General features: G+C 34.7%; 1 protein-coding gene across 1 annotated transcript in view; it reads left to right on the plus strand.

The window, feature by feature from the left end:
* Positions 1–19,279, plus strand: part of Kcnh5 (potassium voltage-gated channel subfamily H member 5) — a 280,612-nt gene that overhangs the window by 220,690 nt on the left and 40,643 nt on the right. The window contains exon 10 of the mRNA XM_026385185.2: positions 9,207–9,403. Within this exon, the coding sequence (XP_026240970.1) occupies positions 9,207–9,403 (197 nt within the window). The remainder of the gene's footprint in view (positions 1–9,206; positions 9,404–19,279) is intronic.

The raw sequence follows: 19,279 nt of genomic DNA on the forward strand, positions 1-19,279 counted from the left end.
CATGTGGTATTTGTCCTTCTGTGACTAACTTGCATTTCTGTAACTTACTTAAGTTACTTTTGTAACTTCACTCTATATACTGCTTTCCAGGTTCATCAGTATCATTGCAAATGGTGAAATTTCCTTCTTTTTAAAGACTCATTAATATTCCATTATGTCTATATACCACATTTTCTTTATCCATTCATTTATCGATGGACACAAGTTGCATTTATATCTTCATATTTTGAATATTTTTATAATGAACATGAAGGTGTAGATATCTCTTTGAGATTCTGATTTTAATTCTTTTGGATGTATACCCAGAAGTGGGATTGCTCACTCAATAGGTTAGAGTGAGTGTTAGGGCTAGGATGTCAGAAGCATTAATTCAATGTTGTAAACAGGATAATCATTGATTGTTTCATGTGATATATGCAAAAATTAAAGACTTGATTATATTATGAACATTATTATAGGCTTCAATTTCAAGTTATTTCTTATAAAAAGAAAACAATAGTTTCAAGATGTATCTGATTTTCAATTTAGTCTTTTGCTTGGATTTCTTTTTTTTATAATATCCTACTAACATTCATAATACAGTGCTCAACTTGTGATTCTTAATCTGTTTAGTATCATTTCTTCCATCTTCTTAAAGGTAACTACCACTACATCCTAATACTTCTTTTTATTTCTACTTAATAAAAGAAGGAGAGTTTTTCTCATTCTTTGTATAAATAAGAATATATGAGCTAAATCAGCTATTTTCTTTCTAGTAAAAGTGAACTATTATTTTGTTCAAAATGCCTTTAGTTTTTAATTCATTGTAACTGTTTTCAACAGAATGGTTTTGGATTTATATCACTAAAAGACTGAAAGACATAATTTTTAAATGTTTTAAAAGATTTTATTCTAACACACATATATAATTTCTTAATGATTACTCTTTTGTTCTTTCTATTCCCCCTTAAAAAGATTACTTTATGATACCTGTAGTTTGAAAATAGTCTATTTAAAATAATATTAAATAATATTGCTTAAAAACATCTTGTTAGGTGGAGAATGACTTTTTGTGCATATGTTTTTATATTTCATCTTTTATAAGAGCCAGCTGCAATATTTACTTATTGCAAATGACTAACAAAGTGAACATAGTCACGTCCAATATTTTCTTCGTAATTTTCTATTTTATCTACCTGTTATTGAATGTAGGGTATTGAAGTCCCCTAGTATTGTGATATTGCTGTCCACGTCTTCATTAATATTCATGAATATTTATATATTTAAGTGCTCCGTTGTTGGGAGCACATGTATTTATAATTGCTATGTTTTCTTGACAAATTGACCGCTTTATTATTAAATAATGAACTTCTTTGTCTCTTAGAGCAGTTTTGACTTGAAGTCTGTTTTATCTGATTTAAGCATAGCTGCTTCTATTCTCCTTGGGTCAATATTTCATGGAATATCTTCTTCCATCCCCTTACTTTCAGCCAGTGAGTGTCCTTAAAATCTGAAATGGATGGGTGGTAAACATTGTATAGTTAAATTTTATTCTTTTTTTAAATCCCATTCAGCCACTCTATGTCTTTTGATTGCATTGTTTAATCAATTTGCATTCAATGTTATTATTTTGCTATTTGTTTTCTGGTTATTTTGTAGCTTCTTGCTTCCTCTCTTGTTCTCTACCTTTATAATTTAGTGATCTTCTGAAGTGCTAAGTTTTGATTCCTTCTCTTTCCCATTGTGTATCTGCTCTATATTTTTGCTGTGTGGTTACCATGAGGCTTATATGAAATATTTTATAATAGATTATTTTAATCTGATAACAAATTCAGTTGCATAAAAATTCTCTAGACATTATCCCTCCACACACAAAATTTATATTTTTATTGTTAAAATTTACATCTTCTATATTATATATTCATTAATAACTTAATAAAGTTGTTTTCATCTATTTCGAAGTTTAATCTTCAAACTAGAGATCTGAAAAATTTACACACCACCACTACAGTGATGAACTATTCTGAATTTGATTATGTATTCATCTCCACTCCTGAGTTCATTCTTTCAAATGTTTTCACGACTGTATTTTTCATCCTTTCCTTTCTGGTAGAAGAACTCCATAAGCTTTTCCTATAAGACAGATCTAGTAGTGACAACATCATAATGGATAGAAAACAACTGAAAGCTTTTCCACTAACATAATATAAGGCAGTGAAGCACATTCTCACACCACTTCTTTTAAACATAGTATTGGAAGTACTAGCAAGAGCAGTCAGAAAGAAAGGGCAAGAAAGAAGGGCATACAAATTAGGAAGAAGTAAAATTATTCCCATGATCCTAAATGTAGAAAACCCCAAAGATTATAAAACAAAACAGGTAAAACTAATAAATGAATTCAGTAAGGTTTCAGGATACAAAGTCAACATACAAAAATCAGTAGCATTTCTATATATAAGTAATGACCTACCTGAAAAAGTAATTATGAAAACATCCTATTTAAGATATTATAAAATGTAAAATCCATAGGAATAAATTTAACCAAGGAGGTAAAAGATTTATGTAATGAAAACTTTGATGAAGGAGATAGAAGAAGACAAATATGTAAAGATATATGTGTTAAAGAATTGGAAGAATTAATACTGTTAAAATGTATGTATTCCACAAAGCAATATACAGATTCAATTTAATCCCTATCAAAGTCTCAATGGCATTTTCACAAGAATAGAAAAAAATCCTATAATTTGTGTGGAACCACAAAAAAATCTTAAATAGCCAAAACAATAGTGAGAAAAAAAAAATATCAAAGTCGGTGGCATCACACTTCCTGTTTAAAATTGTAGCGTAAAGTTACGATAATAAAACAGCATGGTACTGGCATTAAAAATAGAAGATGGTGGAATGAATTGGACATCATTACCCTAAGTATATGTATGAAGACATGAATGGTGTGATTCTACTGTGTGTACAACCAGATATAAAAAATTGTGCTCTATATGTGTAATACGAATTGTAATGCATTTTTGCTGTCATATATAACAAATTAAAATTTAAAAATTACAAATTAAAAAAACCTGAGATAATAACAACAGAAACAAACAAACAAACAAAACAAATAAACAAAAACCCCAGAAACAGACAGATGGAGTAAAGAACCCAGAAATAAATTCAAATATACATAGTCAACTAATGTTTGACAAGGACATTTAGAGAAACCAATGGGGAAAGGATGGTTTCTTCAATAAATGGTCCTAGAAAACTAGATTTCCAAATGTAAAAGAACGAAATTGGACCCTTATCTTACACTATACATTAAAGTCAAAATGAATTAAAAAATCTAAATGTAAGACCTGAAATCATTAAATTCCCAGAAGAGAGCATAGGACAAAATGGTCTTGGCATTGGTCTTGGCTATTATTATTTGGATATAATACCAAAAGCTCAGACTATAAAAGCAATATAAATAAATGTGACCATATCACACTAAAAGTTTTCTATACAGCAAAGGAAACAATCAACAAAATGAAAAGGCAATCTATGGACTGGAAAAAATATTTGCAAACCACATATCTGATAAAAATTTCCTATGTAAAATGTATGAAGTCTTACATCTCAATAATAAAACAAAGAAACAAAAACAACAAATAACACTATTTAAAAATTGGCAAAGGACCTGAGCAGACACTTTACTCCAAAGAAGACAGAATGGCCAATGGGCACATGAGATGATTTTCAGCATCATTACTTATCAGGGAAATGGAAGACGAAATCATTGTAAAATATTACCTTGGGCTTATTAGGATAGTTTTTATGAAAAATTCAATACATAATAAACAGTGAGGGTGTGGGAAAGAGCGAATCCCAGTACACTTAGGTGAAAATGTAGATTTGTGCAGCCCCTTTGGAAAATAGCATTGATATTCCTAAAGGTGTATCAGCACCTTACAAAGACATCTACTCCCATGTCCATGTTCATTGCAGCATTATTTACAACAGCCAAGATATGGAAACAACCTAAGTGTCTGCTAATAGATGAATAGATAAAGAAAATGTGGGAATATATATAGCATGCATGTATAAGTATCATTATATAGGTGACATGGAATATAGAATATTATTCCCTAGAGGACATTTTCTAAGTTGAATAAACTAGACGCATAAAGAAAAATATTGCCTGATTTCATTTATATGTGGAATGTAAACAAACAAATAAAGGCCAAATATATAGAGATATAAGATAAAATGATGGTTACCAGAGTGGAAGGAAATGGGAGATGTAGGTCAGCAAATAGAAAATAGCACATATATACAATGAAGAAGTCTAAATAATCTGATGTACAGTATGAAAATTATAATTGATAAAATTGGATTGTATTAGAGATATTTGTTAAATAACTAGGCTTTAACTGCTCTTGGCATGCACACACACAGACACATACACAGTAACTATGTGAGATGATAGTTATATTAATTGCTTCACTATAGTAACCATTTTACTATCAGTATGTACCTCATAGCATCATTTTATAAATCTCAAATATATACAGTACATCGATTAAGTCCACAGTGCAGAAGAATCATCAAATATAGCTATTATTATACCCACATAAACACAGGAATCCTCTAAATAGAGTTCAAGTGATATTTTTTTGTTAGGGACCTGTTGGGTACGTTAGTTAGCTATTCTCACTGATGAAAAAATAACTGATTTTTAAATATTTATTTTTATCCATGTCATTAACTCACAAAATAACATGTCTCACATTAGAAAACAACAAATGCTGGCATAAAGTCAACACTATAGGGGACCATAATCCCCAAACATACCATAATCTGCATTATACCTTAAATTATGCTGTAACTCTGTCTCTGGTATGTCTTTAAATTTCCATTTTCCTACTATATGAATCTTTAACATTAACTTCTATTTTACAGTCCCATTTCCTGTGGTTTAGCAGTGAAATACTTCATAAGACTTGATGCAAAGAAGCGAGAAAATATAAATAGACCAAACAACAACTTTCATGTTGAGTGTGAGATTTTCTACTATTTTAGGCCTTTGAGGGAGGTTAGTTCGCTCAAGCTCTAAAATGTTTATAGCTGAGACTACTTGCACCCAGCAGGAGCTGACCTAAAAAGCAACATCAAATATTCTATAGTCATGAAAATGAAAGGAGTTCCTAGTTCTGAAAGTATGCAAAATCTTTGCAGTGAAGAAAAGGGTGCTTCTCTATTCAAAATTCCATCATGCATAATCCCACATCTTTACAATGGTAACATGCCTTGAAGGACATTAGCCCCCTTTGCTGCACCGTTAAACTAATTAATTGACTTACAAGTCATCTATCTCCCCAGCAGTGTTATAAAAGTTCTTGTGAATTGAGAACCTATTAGGTGACTCAGAAAGTTGGATAGAAGAAACCTATTTTGAAATGACTGATCAGATTAATATCTAATTTATATATTGCATACCCTAATGGAAAGTTTGTGCCAGAAAAATTAATATTGCTTATTTTGAAAAGTTAAATCAGATGTTAGGATTAGAAGTATTCATATCTGTTAATTTCGCTATGCTTCTATAAAGTTTTTGGAAGAGAAGCCAGGAATAAAGTTTATCATGAGCTAATGTTCTAGTTTGTTATTGTTTTTTCCATAGCATGGATTTATTTCCTCATGATACCAAAAAGATACATAATTTAAATTTCAAAATTTTGTTAGATATGGGGTAAGAATTTTAATTTTATCAGGTAAAATACATAAGGATATATTGATTGCCTGTACAATTAAAACGGTCTATATTGGTAAGGGGAAGTTACGTTTATACATTGAGTTTCTTTAACCTGTTAATGATTCACTTTTAAAAACCAATGAATATTTGTTTGCTATTCTGCTTATCTATGCAAATATTTTATTAATTCAGTGTTACTAAAATATGTAAAGAAAAATATTTGCTATTTTAAAATAAAGTTTATGCAGATTCATTATAGAAAATTTTGGAAAATATTAGGAGTACAAAGAAGGAAATCAATAAACTTATCACTTGAAGTCAGTTGCTATTATTATTTAAATATATTTTCTTTTAGTCATATTTCTTTTGGTTTTTCTTTCAATTTATTGTCAATTGACAAATTAGTACTAACATACTATATATAACAACATAATTCTAACAAAATATACTTTGTATCTATCAAAATTCTTAAGAAAAAAAGAAAAAGTGTATTTCTTAATTGACAATTCTTTTAGTCTTAGTACTTTAGTTTCATTATAGCTTTCACGATAATCATATAATCCTTTGTATCATTTTTTATTTGACATTATAACATAAGCATGCTATTTTAAAACATGTTTTAATTTTGTATTGATACTTTACATATTTTTTTTTTGCAATTTTCATTGTTTTGGGACCTATAGTTTCTTTTTCTTTTTTTTCCAACCTAGGGTTACGATTACTAACATTACCATGAATGTTACATATATTGGTTCTACTTTTTTGATTGATTTCCAGAAATAAAATTACTGAGTCAAAGGCTTTGATTATAATTAAAGTGTTCCATACGTGAGAATCAAATAGCTGAAAAATAATGAGCAATTATACATGGACCAGAGATTGTATTAGAATTGGTGATTTGAGAAAGGGTAATAGAAATGGATTATAAAGAAATGTTTCTTTTTCCACCCCTTGTAGGAAAAAGAAAAAGGTTAAAAAAAAAGCATAGTTTAGAAAGAGTAACAATGATATTAGATGGAAAAGACAAGTAAATCAAATCAATATTTTCAAAAATTATTTTTTTGGGTAGCATTAGGTACTATGATAATATAATAGTTATTAATCTTTGCAAAATAATATATGCAGATTGTAAGACAGACCTACCCATTGTCCCATAATACACAGAGATTTTGCCATTGTAATGAATCCCATGCTCTGTGTGTATATATGTGTTTTGGGGGAAGATACATAAAATGATATTATACTGTATGTATTGTGTGATACTATTTTACATAAAGTGAGCCTTCTCCCCATCACTTCTTAAAATTGATGCTATTTTATTTGATAATATGATATTTCATATTTTCTTTATTCTTTGACCTTTATCTTACTTCGTTTTATTGAACTATACTAAATGTCACTTCACTGAACATATTTGTAAGTAAATTTGGCATTTCTGATTATGCAATTAGAACAAATACCTATAATTGGAGTTTCTATTTCAAAGAGAATGCCATGTACAGATTTCTGAAATTCATCCTTGTTAGAGGATGTGGGGTCTGTCTTTTAAATTTCTATAGTAAAGTCTCCCTTAGGTTACCTTGATGCTGTATAGTTCTAGAGAACTAGAATTGAATACTAGATCTCTAATGCTCCTTGGACAAATGTGTGGGTTTTAATTCATTGTGTCCTTCATCAGGGTTACTAACTATAAGGAATCTTTGGTGGGTCCTGAAAGAAATGAATTGCTCAACATTAAATAAACACCTATGCTGGGTTATTTTATGCTCATGACATGATCACCTGGTAGTTTTAACCATCTTGATAGTACGTGTGTTTCCTCCTTCTACCCTTGAGTACCTCTTACTGTTGAGCCCCAAGACCCAGGGTTTTCTGCCTCCTAGCTGCCCATGTGGGACATCTTTCACTCAACCTCCCTGTCTCTCTCATTTTTCTCTCTCATTTCTCTGGTTATACTATCTTCCCTCTCCGTTGGTGTGATTGTTCTGAAGGATTTTATCTTTCTCCCCCTCCCCCCCCATTATTTCTGATTTTAATTGGCTTGATGATAACAAATATTTGCTCATCTCCATGACTGGAGCACAGAGAGAAAACAATCAACAGAGTGTCTCTAGGAAGATTTTTTTTTTCCACTTGGGTTTATTCCTCCTGTCTTTTCCACTTTAAAACTTCCCCACAGAAATCAAACAAAGAATGTCATGGGCTACACTTCGGGAAACAGGAACTCTTGGGGAACTCCCTTAGCAGATGGGGCATTTGGGGACCTCTGTCAGCCTGCTTTTCATTCCTGGTGATCAAAATACCTGACAAGAACAAGAGGAAAAGTTTATTTTGGCTCACGGTTTCAGAGGTTTAGTCGGTGATTGGCTGCCTCCATTGCTCTGGCCTGGGGTGGGGCAGAGCATCATGGCAGAAGGGCATGACAGGGGAAGTGACTCTCCAGTGCTGGCCAGGATCAGAGAGAGTGAGGAAGGAACAAGGGGGACAGGAGATAATCCCCAAGGACATACCTCCAAGAGACTTACTTCAAGTAGCCACACTCTATCTGACTACAGTTACCATCCAGAACGGTAGTGCTTCAAATTCTTAATCCATCAAATGGGTTCATGCACTGATAAGGTTACAGTTCTTATAATCTAATTATCTTACCTCTCAACATGCCTGCATTAACATAGGAGTTTTGGGGCGATACCTCCTATTCAAACCGTAAAAGGACATTTGAATTTTCCTCTTTCCCTTTGCTTGGACAGCTATATCCTCTTAATTTTGGAATGGTGAATGCTTTAGTTTAGACCAACACCAAATGTTACTCTGAAATAAATAGGTGATTTGTGTGATTTTAGCAATTTAAAAAGTCATCTACATTTGAATATAGTGTTGTATTCTTTATGAAAGATTTTATGGTAACAAATCTGTTCCTCCATGTTTATCCCAAATCAGTTTCTTAAGCTTTGGAATTGTGTATGGGGAGCTCTGTATAAGATTTGGCTAAGTAGAAGGGCATCCTTTGGGGTCTAGGTCATGGTAAGTTTTATTTGGCTTGGAGCACAATACCTAGTTACTGAATAATATTAGTTTCAGATTAATAAAGGCTGTAACACAAGCCTTTACATATCACATTTTATTGTCATCTTAACTAGAAGGAGTGGAAGAAAGGGTAACCCTTAGAGGTAACCTTTGTTGCTTCTGCTCAGAATAGGAAAAATTAAGGTGGCAAAAGATAATGAAATTATTTGTTAAAATGAAATTTTTTACTTCTCTGTTAGATAACAATGATACATGACTCTCGAGGTTCCCATCAGAAACTCAATTCAGGGTGATGTTGTTCTACTTGTTTTGTGAAAGTGTCGTACATTGTTATATATACATAGGTGGGATTGTACCCTCAGCTCTAAATTATGTTAAAAGACCATTATCACACGGGAAACTGGAATGTCAATAGTGACTATGATAGGAACTGCGGTAGAGATTTGAATTTGTACCTTATACTGTTTTCCAGGGAAAGGTGATGTGTTTGGGGACATCTTCTGGAAGGAAACCACCCTTGCTCATGCATGTGCCAACGTCCGAGCCTTGACGTACTGTGACCTGCACATCATCAAGCGAGAAGCCTTGCTCAAAGTCCTCGACTTTTATACTGCTTTTGCAAACTCCTTCTCGAGGAACCTCACTCTTACTTGCAATCTAAGGAAGCGGGTATGTTTTTCAATCTGCTTTCCTGTCTTGGTACCCACAGGGTTCACATGCTGAGCAATGGAAAAGTTGACTCATTTTGCAACGGTACATTCCCATCAATATAAAGTGATATCATTTTCTTTTTATATATATGTTTTGTTCAGTTTTTAAGGGGAACTGATGCCCTTATTAGATGAGTGAATATTTGAGTCTTTATTATTTCAGATGTAAAATGAAAAACAGCCTTGAGGAGAAACAAATGAATCATAAACTAACAATGACAGTTCTTGGACTTGATAATGTAACCACAAAATCAATATCAGTGTCTTTTACGTTATTATATAGACTCCTTTAAAGCTGGGTAAGGTTAATCCAGCTGGTTGCCTATTTTACATTCCCAACCCTCTTAAACCATCCTTCTCATTTAATAATCAATTCACAAAGCTTACTCTCCATTAATCCTTTCAAAGAACACTATCTCAAAAATTAATTAGCCACTCTGACATATTCCAATAAGTACGTATAGGAATCCTTTATTTTGTACTGCTGCTCCAAATTTAATCTTCATTATAATTTTCTTTTTTTATTGATGAGTGTGACACAAATTTAATTTGCATAAAGAAATCTCCTAGCTATGATTTATAGGTCATCGGGCATTGACTGGGGCTCTTTTATTGCCAAGAAGGAAACACATGTTTGGATAGCTGCACTTAAGGAATTTCATCTAAAATGATTGATTCTTTATGGTGAAGTATTTTGAAATAACAATCCTTTCTTTCCACTATCTCTTAAATAAAACCTTCTCTGTAGTTAACATAGAGGGGGAAAAAAGTCAAGAGACAAATTAATGTCTATACTGTAGCAACATAGAAATGAACATCATTAAATCAACTTGATTCCTACTCAGGGTTCCAAGAGGAGACAAGACCAGCAGGAGTAGTATTTGTACTGGCTGTGTTGCAATATCTGATCTATATTTGAATGATAGTTTCAATTTATGCTTTTGTTAATAGTCATTGATTGAGCATGCAGAACCTGAGACAAGTAAATAGCTTAGAGAACACAAGGACTAACTTCAGATTCCCTGTGTGAATATGATGTGAAGCACAAATAATTGAACATTGAGGCGGTGATGAGATGCCAGACAACAACTACATATGGATCTTTCCTGCTTGTTTGTTAGGGAGTGCAGAGTCTCTTTGGACTACCATCTATTTTTCGCAATGACAAGTTCCTGGTCTACAGGGAGCCTGTTAGGAATCTGAAACTATATCCTAAGTCTGTCCAACCTAGAATCTGCCAGATTTGAAATCTTCTCCCTTCCTGCAAGATTACCAAAACTACTATTTTTTTGTCATTCCATCTTCAAGACCAATCTCATTTGTCATTGCCCTCCTGAAAACATGTTGTTTACCTTGTATCTCCTTTGATGTTTATAATAGTCCCATAAAATAAAACAGGCAGTTTTACTTCTCTCAAAGTACAAGAGGAACCTTAGGGCCAGAAGGATTAATATTACAGACCAACCAATATATTTGCAATGGTAGGTTGCAAAAAAGGACAATTAAAACAAATTACCCACAGAAAATAAAAAATGAATGAGTCAATCATAAGCCTCTACCTCCTCTGTTTCTCTTATAAACACACAAACTCTCTTTCTTCATTGGTCATGAGGGCAGAGTGCACATGCCAGTGTGGCTGCCTCTGAGAGAAACCAAGGAGAGACAGAAAATTTGTGCTATTTTTTAATAGGAATTGGGACTGAGCTGCCTGTCTCCTTGGGTACAGAGGTGCTAAGTGACATCAAATGGTGCCTTAATAACCTGTTCCCTAGTATAACTGTGTCACTTTTTTAATAATTCCAGGACTTCTGCTCTTGATGGATTATTTCAATAAGTGGGCAAATTGTGGGCACAGGGCGTATTATCAATGTCACTTTATTCTCAGCAAAATAAAAATAGGAGAAACTGTGAAAAAATATCTTCCAAGGACCACTAATATAAACTATCATTTTGAGAGCTTATTTTATATGCCCCCTAAACTTCAACATATTTTGCATACAATAATCTTATTAAATATCAGCAACCCACAAACAAGGCAATGTGGCCTCCGTTTCATCTATGAAGAGGTCGAAGTTCTGAGACTGGGACAGATAGTTGCCAAATAAGTATGGGATGGTGTTTGGATTTGAATCTATCTCTGACTGATTCTCTGACTGTTTCTCATTCACTTTATTCCCATTGATCTATTAATAAAAATATCTTGTTTTTATTGCAAAAAGTATTATAGTACTGAATATTTGTTTTGAATTGTATAATCAAAATCATGTCCTTGGTATGCTGTTGACCCTAACTATCATCACCACTGATTAAAGCCATGTAAATGGGGGAGCAAATTGTGAACCATGTTTTCAGCCACAGTGGATTCCAGCTCTAGCTACATAAGTCTTTACAGTGGCTCAGTGGAGAGGTTTATATAGTGTGCAGTTTTCAGTGGCTGTTGGGAGAGAAGGGACAGTTCTTTAGATGCCTGCACTCCATCTCCATTAAGGAAAAATGAGATGCTTGCTATGAACATGGAGCTCCCCTTAACTATCCTTAAACTCCTCTACATCAAAGTTCTAGAGATCTAAGTGGTAATTACATCCAAAATAAACTAGAGCAGATTTTGGCAAACTTTTTGTGTCAAGAACCCTTGTAAATATTTTAGAATCTGTGGGCCAGTCTCAATCCCTCAGCTTTGCCATTGCTCTGTGAACACAGCTGTCTTAGTCACCCAGGACAAAATGCCATACACTGGTTGGTTTAAAAAACAGAAATTTATTTTCCTCAGTTCTGGAGGCTGGCAAGTCCAGCATCAAGTTACCATCCAGTTTGGCTCCTGGTAAGGGCTCTGTCTCTGCTTTGCCAATGACTACCTTCTCACTGAGTCCTCATATGAGACAGGAGGAAGAAAACTCTCTGGTGTCTCTTTAAAAAGCACCCATCCTGTCTTAAGTGTTTTACTCTCATGACCTCATCAGAACTTATTTACCTCCATATCCCATCACGTTGGGGGTTACAGCTTCAGCATATGAATTTGGGAAGGAGGACAAAATTTGGCCCATAGCAACAGTCATAAAGAATATGTTAGTGAATGAAGATGGTTGTATTCTAGTAAAACATAGTTGACAAAACAGGTAACTACCTTTGGGTCTTAAGTGCATAAACTGCCGAAAAGTTGGAAACTGGAAATTAAATCGGGATGACAATGGGTATACAAGGAGAATTCTTTCTTCATTACAAAGCGAATCTCTGTTACTTACAACCAGCCAGATGACAATCATGAACAGACAATACCATAACGAGAGGAGCCAGGCAGACAGCCAGTAGGAGGGAGGCGAGGCTTATCATTGCTGTGGAGACTGTGAGTTCACACTGTAGAAGGGGCAGCTGCTGCTTGCTCTTACACTACTGGAAATACCAGCAGAGCATTTCTTGGTCTTCAGGTTTTTTTTCCCCCAGAGAAGCTAGAAGTATGAATTTTTATGTGAAATCATATTAGTGTGATAATTTGACTAATTTTTTTAAAAAAATTCTATGCTCAAAAAAATTGAAGGAAGTCAAGTAACAAGTCTACTGGCGATTGGTCCAACAAGTTGTTGACCTAAACCTGAGATTTTTTTTTTTTTTTGAACCTGGAGACTATAAATTTGATGAGAAAAAATATTATATCTTTATTTAATCTAGTTTATTACTGAAATTTAGCTTTTCCCTAAGTTATGGAAGTGGTAACAAATTATAGTGTTATTTAGAAGTGCTAAAATAATTCATATTTTAATATTATCTTGTATGTATTAAAGACACCTTGAAATGTTTATACTCATCATTATTTATAAATCGTGTTCGTTATTAGACCTGCTGCTGCTAGATATATTACTGTGTTAATAAAACACATGTATATTATAAATTAATTCAAAATATTTTGATAACTGAAGTTCAAAATAATGTGCTTCCTTTGCAATTCTGTGTATTTTATTTTGTGCTTTTAAAATAACTGGTCTGAGAAGAGGTTCATGGGCCTCACCAGACTTGAGGAGGTTAAGATCTCTGTGTGAGTGCCAGAAACTAAACTGAGTTGAGCAAAGGTTGCTATATTTTTTCAATAATAAGAACATAATTCCATAGTTTCCAGTAAGTTAAAACATATTTAGAAAAGGCATGAGAGACAAAAAAGTCAATACGCTTGCTGACTTTATTCATGTATTTATTTACTTAAACAACTCAAGACACCATTTCCTGGAATGACATAATGGTGTTTACTCAATTGAGCACCAGACCTCAGGTATGGGTCAAAGAAGGTAAACAATCTACCTAGCACAAGTGATGACTAAATTTTAAAGGATTTTCAGTAGACTATTTTTTTTTTCTTTTTGGTGGTGCTAGGGATTGAACCCAGGGCCTTGTATATGGGAGAAAAGCACTCTATCAACTGAGCTATATCCTCAGCCTTTCAGTAGACTCTTAATAAGTGATATACTTCTGCTTACTCTGCCTGATGGTTACACAGTGGCATTTGCAATCTGTATAAAAAGTGACCAAGATGGTTGCCCTTTGAAGTCTTGCTTATGGAGCCATCTTGGGGGAAGTTGGATTTCATGATAGATCTTGTGGCTCGCTGTGCCTAAATGATTATTTAAACATTGTGACTTATGTGCAACATCTACTTTCCCTCTAGAAGTGTGGAATTTTGATAAGTGCCAGGTGGAAAATGGGTAGGTGACCTGTTCTAATAAATAGGCACTGAGTGTCTGATGAGTTTCTGTGGTAGATAACATTTCACATGTGTTCTCAAAACTCTTGCTGGAGGAATTGGGGAGTGAGCCCCTGAAGGCTTGTGCCTGGCTCCCTCCACACTTCTCCCATGTGCCTTTCTACTTTGCCAGGATTGCTTTGTATCTTATGTTGCAGTCAGTAATGGCCTCAAGTATAACCCTATGTCAAATCCTCAGAGTTCTCCTAGACAGTCATCCAGGCTGGAGGTACTCTTGGGGACCACCAATACACCATTTATAAAGGTTAATAAGAAAAGTATGTTCTCTAAGGTCCTCCAATCTGCAGATATATTTGTGATTTTATTGGAAACTTTTTTCCATAAAAGATGCAGAAACCTACAGACATTATGTTTTATGAGTATAAGAAAATGAACCATTTAAAAATCGGTGGGTATGTTTTTCCTTGAGGCTGTCAAGAGAATTCCATTTCCTTGAAGCTTAAAATAAATGTTGCATTAGCACTTATGGCTACATTAAGCATGGCTGAAATTTTGAATTATTTCTGAATATTTTCTTCACTTTCAAGATAGCAAGAACATATTTTACACCAGATTGACTATTTAAATAGGATGGGTGAAGAATTTTATCTGCTATTTTCTGTACATCTTTGAATGAGACACTTTGTTAAAATAGGGCAAAAAAAAAAAAACATTGGCTGGCTCACTGTGTTTACATCGATATACATCCATCAAGCTTCTACTACAGGATTCTGGGGTCATGGAGGGAAAAGGCCTAGTTCCTGCTCTCCAGGAACCTACCAAATAGGCATTATGAAAAGGTTACAATCAGGTATAAAGGGGGCATGAAGGAGATGAATCCAATTGTCTCAGGAGGTGAGAAGGAAGAGGTCCAGGAGGTGATGATGACACTGAGGACTTCATTTCTAATATTAGCAAGGATCTCAGAGATCACCTATTTTGATTTATTTTCATATAGATGAAAAACATCAAGACCCAGACAATTAAGTGATTTGCTCATGTCCACTTAGTTAGGGGCAGAGCTAGGACTTGAATCCAAGATTTTGGAATCCCATATTGGCAGTATCACTACTGTTTCACTTAGATTAAAAGCCACTTTGTAGAAGATTGTGAATAAAATTCAATATTGGTTGTGTCTATTTTTAATAGGAAATAAGAAAGATATGAATTTGCATGTGATTCATGGATTTATAGATTGATTTTAATGCTTTTTTACACTGTGGTTCAGGAAAATACTAACATCAGTATCAAAACAAACAAGCTTTAAGTGGTGTTTGGAGTCTGTGAACATTTCTCCCAACTGAACCAGTGGGCGTGGTGTGGCATTGATATGCTACCTGCATTGTGAAGCATCTCATTTGAGTGAAAGCATGTACCTTTCATTTCAGTATCATTCAGGAAATATTGGTGCATGTGACAAATAATATCTTGCAGAGAATGTTGCATTCTGCTCTTCTATTTGCAATCATGTCAATACTTTTAAAAACTGCAGGCTGCTGCACCACTTAGTAAATGCATAGAGAAATTCTCACGTCAAACAAACTCACTCTCTTCACTTTTGTATTTCATTTTTAAAAGACATTAGCACTTTCACATAAGAAGCTATGACAATATTGACAAATTTATCTTCAAATAGTAGTACAAATGTGAGTACTGTGAATATTAGTTGAACAAAGAAAAAGAAAGTTGGGTGAGAGAAAGGAGGATAGGAAAAAAACCCCAAGAGTTTTCATATAGAATCTGGAAAATCTGATACTTGATTGTCAACAGTTAACAGGTGTAGGAATGACCTATTGTTAGGGCTGAGAATTAAGATGACTATGCAGTCAATTCCAAAAACTCAAAGAAAAAGAATATTCCCTAAAATTTGAAAAGGAAGAAAATAACTAAGATGAAAGAATGTTAATACAGGCTAAAGTTGTATACTAAAGTGGACTCCCTTTTAAATATGGCTATGTTATATTAGCAGATATAAACCTCTTGTATCGTTCCACATTGAGTGATCATGACCAGAGAATGATCATGCTTTTTCACTCCGTGGCTCTGACGAATTTATCACTGGTGCAGTCAAAATGACCAAGTCAAATGGCCCTAGAGAAAAAGTGTCTAATATGTTTACAATTGTCATGGAGTGGAGCCCAATGGACATCAATCAAAAATAATGCCAAACTAACACTTGCCCTTTAGATTGTGATCTCAAAGAAATGCTCCATTTGTATGCCTCAGAGACCCATCTTGCTCTAGCTCTACAGTTAGATTAAACTTCTTGGCACTGAACAAAGTGGTACTTCTCTGTACCACATAGTTCAAGACACAGGCTAATTGGGACCCCTAAACAATATTCATTTAACTCTTGTATTAGTTTGTTTAGGCTGCTATTTTTTTAAAAAAACCATAGATTGGTACTTACACAACAGAAATTTAGTTTTTCACAGTTATGGAGGCTAGAAAATTTCAAAATTAAGGTGTCAGTAGGGCTGGTGTCTGGTGAGGTCTCTGAGTCACAGAAGCTTACCTTCTTAACGGTGTGCTTTCCTGGCCTTTCTGCCAGTGTTTGTGCATGGAAACTCTCTGGTGTCTCTTCTTCAAAGATACTAACCCTGCAGGATCAGGATTCCATTGTTATCACCTTATATAACCTTAATTATTTCCATGAAAGCTCCATGAGGAGTATATAACCACACTGGAAGCTAGACCGTTGATATATGAATTTTAGGGGGATACCAAAATCCAGTTCATAACAACCTTGTTTTATTTTTTTAAAATAAAATATGAAGGAATAACTGAAAAATATTCTAAAACCAAAACGTATAGCTGAGAGTCAGATGTGGTGGTGCATGCCGGTAAAACCAGTGACTAGGGAGGCTGAGGCAAATTCGGGGACAGTCTCAGCAATTTAGCAAGGCCCTCAGCAACTTAAGGAGACTGTGTTTCAAAAAAAAAAAAAAGGCAGTGGATGTGGCTCAGTGGTTCAGCAGCCCTGGGTTTAGTCCCAGAGTACAAACAAAACAAAACAACATATAGTTGAAGTAGGTCTGCTTTATTGGTTGTGCAGCATCAGCGTTCAATGTTGGTTCTTAAGATAGGCAGTGCATAATTGTCAATGCTAGTGAAGCATTTCTAGACTCTTGCAAGGATTCCCATTAAAACTTAGAAAAATGTCCCCAGGGAATGACCCAATTCAGATTATAAAATGGAAAAAACAGATTGTAGGGATACTTGTAGAATCCCTCTCACCCTTAAAGCTGGGCCCCTGTTCCACAGACGGTGCTATTCTTGAGTCAACTCAAGTCGGCTGGCCTCACAGAGCAGCTCAGCACCAATCCTGCCTGTCATTTTTAAGTGGTAAGAAATGGTGGTTCAGCTGCATTTTTTCATTTGCACCATCTCAGAATTGTTTTCTTCCCGAAAGCATTCTTATCATGGTGAATCCAGCAGCCCAGAATGTCTTATTTTTTCCCTCTTCTGTGCACAATGAAGCATTTCAGCAGTGATTACCTTTGACGAATGAAAAACATACTGGAATTGGACATTAAACCTGCCTAAAGTCTTAGCTTGGTGTGTGTGGGTTTCAGATTGTGTAGATTTCAGCATTACAGACAGGCATCTTTAGAGAAATGGTCTAGGAAAGTGACAGTGGGTGTCCCAGCTTTACCACTTTGTCTATTCTCCTCCATTCCCATGATATATCAGCTCAACAAAATTCGAGACCTCCTTTATTCCACAAATCTGGTTTTTCTGATTCTTCAAAAAAGTATGACTAAAACATTGTCCACACTTAGGAAAAAGGATAATGTGGCTTCTATACAACTCTGAAATAGTGCATATACCTATGCTTTACTTCTCTCCTAGCACGAATTGTGGTACTTTGGCTTCCTATTTGCATTTTTATTTTTCCAACTAAAGGACTGAATTTCTTAAAGTTGGTATTTTCTATAATTTTTTGATTGTGAGTGGCCAGAATGCATCTTCTATAAAATCGAATGAATGAAGTGGTGAATGAGTGAAATGTGAGTCTGTAGGGCTGCCCAGCAGTTTTTACCATTAGTGACCGAAATAGTCACTGTCATCTAGAGAAAAACACATGATACCCTTGACAACTCTGGCAAAGAGCCTCATGAAATAGGATTATGAAAATGACCATTACTAATTAGTGTTAAATCACTATGAAAATGACCATTACTAATTAGTGTTAAATCACGATTAGAGTTAACTTCCGACTGCTGCTTCTAATCATTTGTGCCTGCAGGTTCTGCAGTCCTGCAGCAGCTTGTCTGCTGCTTACAGGACAGTGCAGCAGTTTTGACATCAGTGTGGAGTGAGTTAAGATCATCGGACGTCAGGAGCCGTGATGGCCAGAGTAGTGCCTTCTTCCCTAGCTAAAGGACTTTGATGAGAGGGCATTTTCTTAGTTTCCTCTGAAGCCTCTGCATACCACACTTGAATCTTGAGTGGAGAGTAGTTATAATTCTCCTTATATCAACTGATCATCAGGATTGCAAATTCCCTTTGCTTTACTGGTCCTACTGACAGTAGCTCTGCTCACCTATTATGGTTTGTAGAACCTTCACCTGCAAAATGATGCAGCTTGCTGCTTTGCTCTTTATACACCATGGACATTATCTCATTGGAGCTTGAAATCAATACTGTAAAGGGAAGTGAGCTCAGAGAGGAGAGGTGACACGCTCATGACCACACAGCTGATAGTTGCTCTGAGGCTCCAGCTTTGGTTTTTCACCTCCAAGCTGGCTCTTATTCCAGTGATGGGGGTAGCAAGTGGCAGACCTTCAGCAATTCTAGAAGTTTGTCATGTGCATTTAGATGAAGCAGAGACCTAATTATGGAGTCTTTTGCGCCCTTAAGCTGCTTCTATTTAGGGCTCTCTGTTGGTCTGCTTCCAGACAGAATAAAAACTTTTCCACATTTAGTTGCCAGGACAGGACAGGGGTTCACAGATCCTTCACTCTTCAATATGCCTCCCAAGCAATTATTTAAGGACTGAGCTTCCCAAGTTTCAGAGAAGGGGCTAGATTCAGTAATTTACCAACACACTCCACAACATACTCTCTGTTGTATGCCAGAATTCTTTTCAAAACTAGAATTTAT

Source organism: Urocitellus parryii, chromosome 6, assembly GCF_045843805.1.
Source record: "Urocitellus parryii isolate mUroPar1 chromosome 6, mUroPar1.hap1, whole genome shotgun sequence".
Taxonomy (NCBI): Eukaryota; Metazoa; Chordata; class Mammalia; order Rodentia; family Sciuridae; genus Urocitellus; species Urocitellus parryii.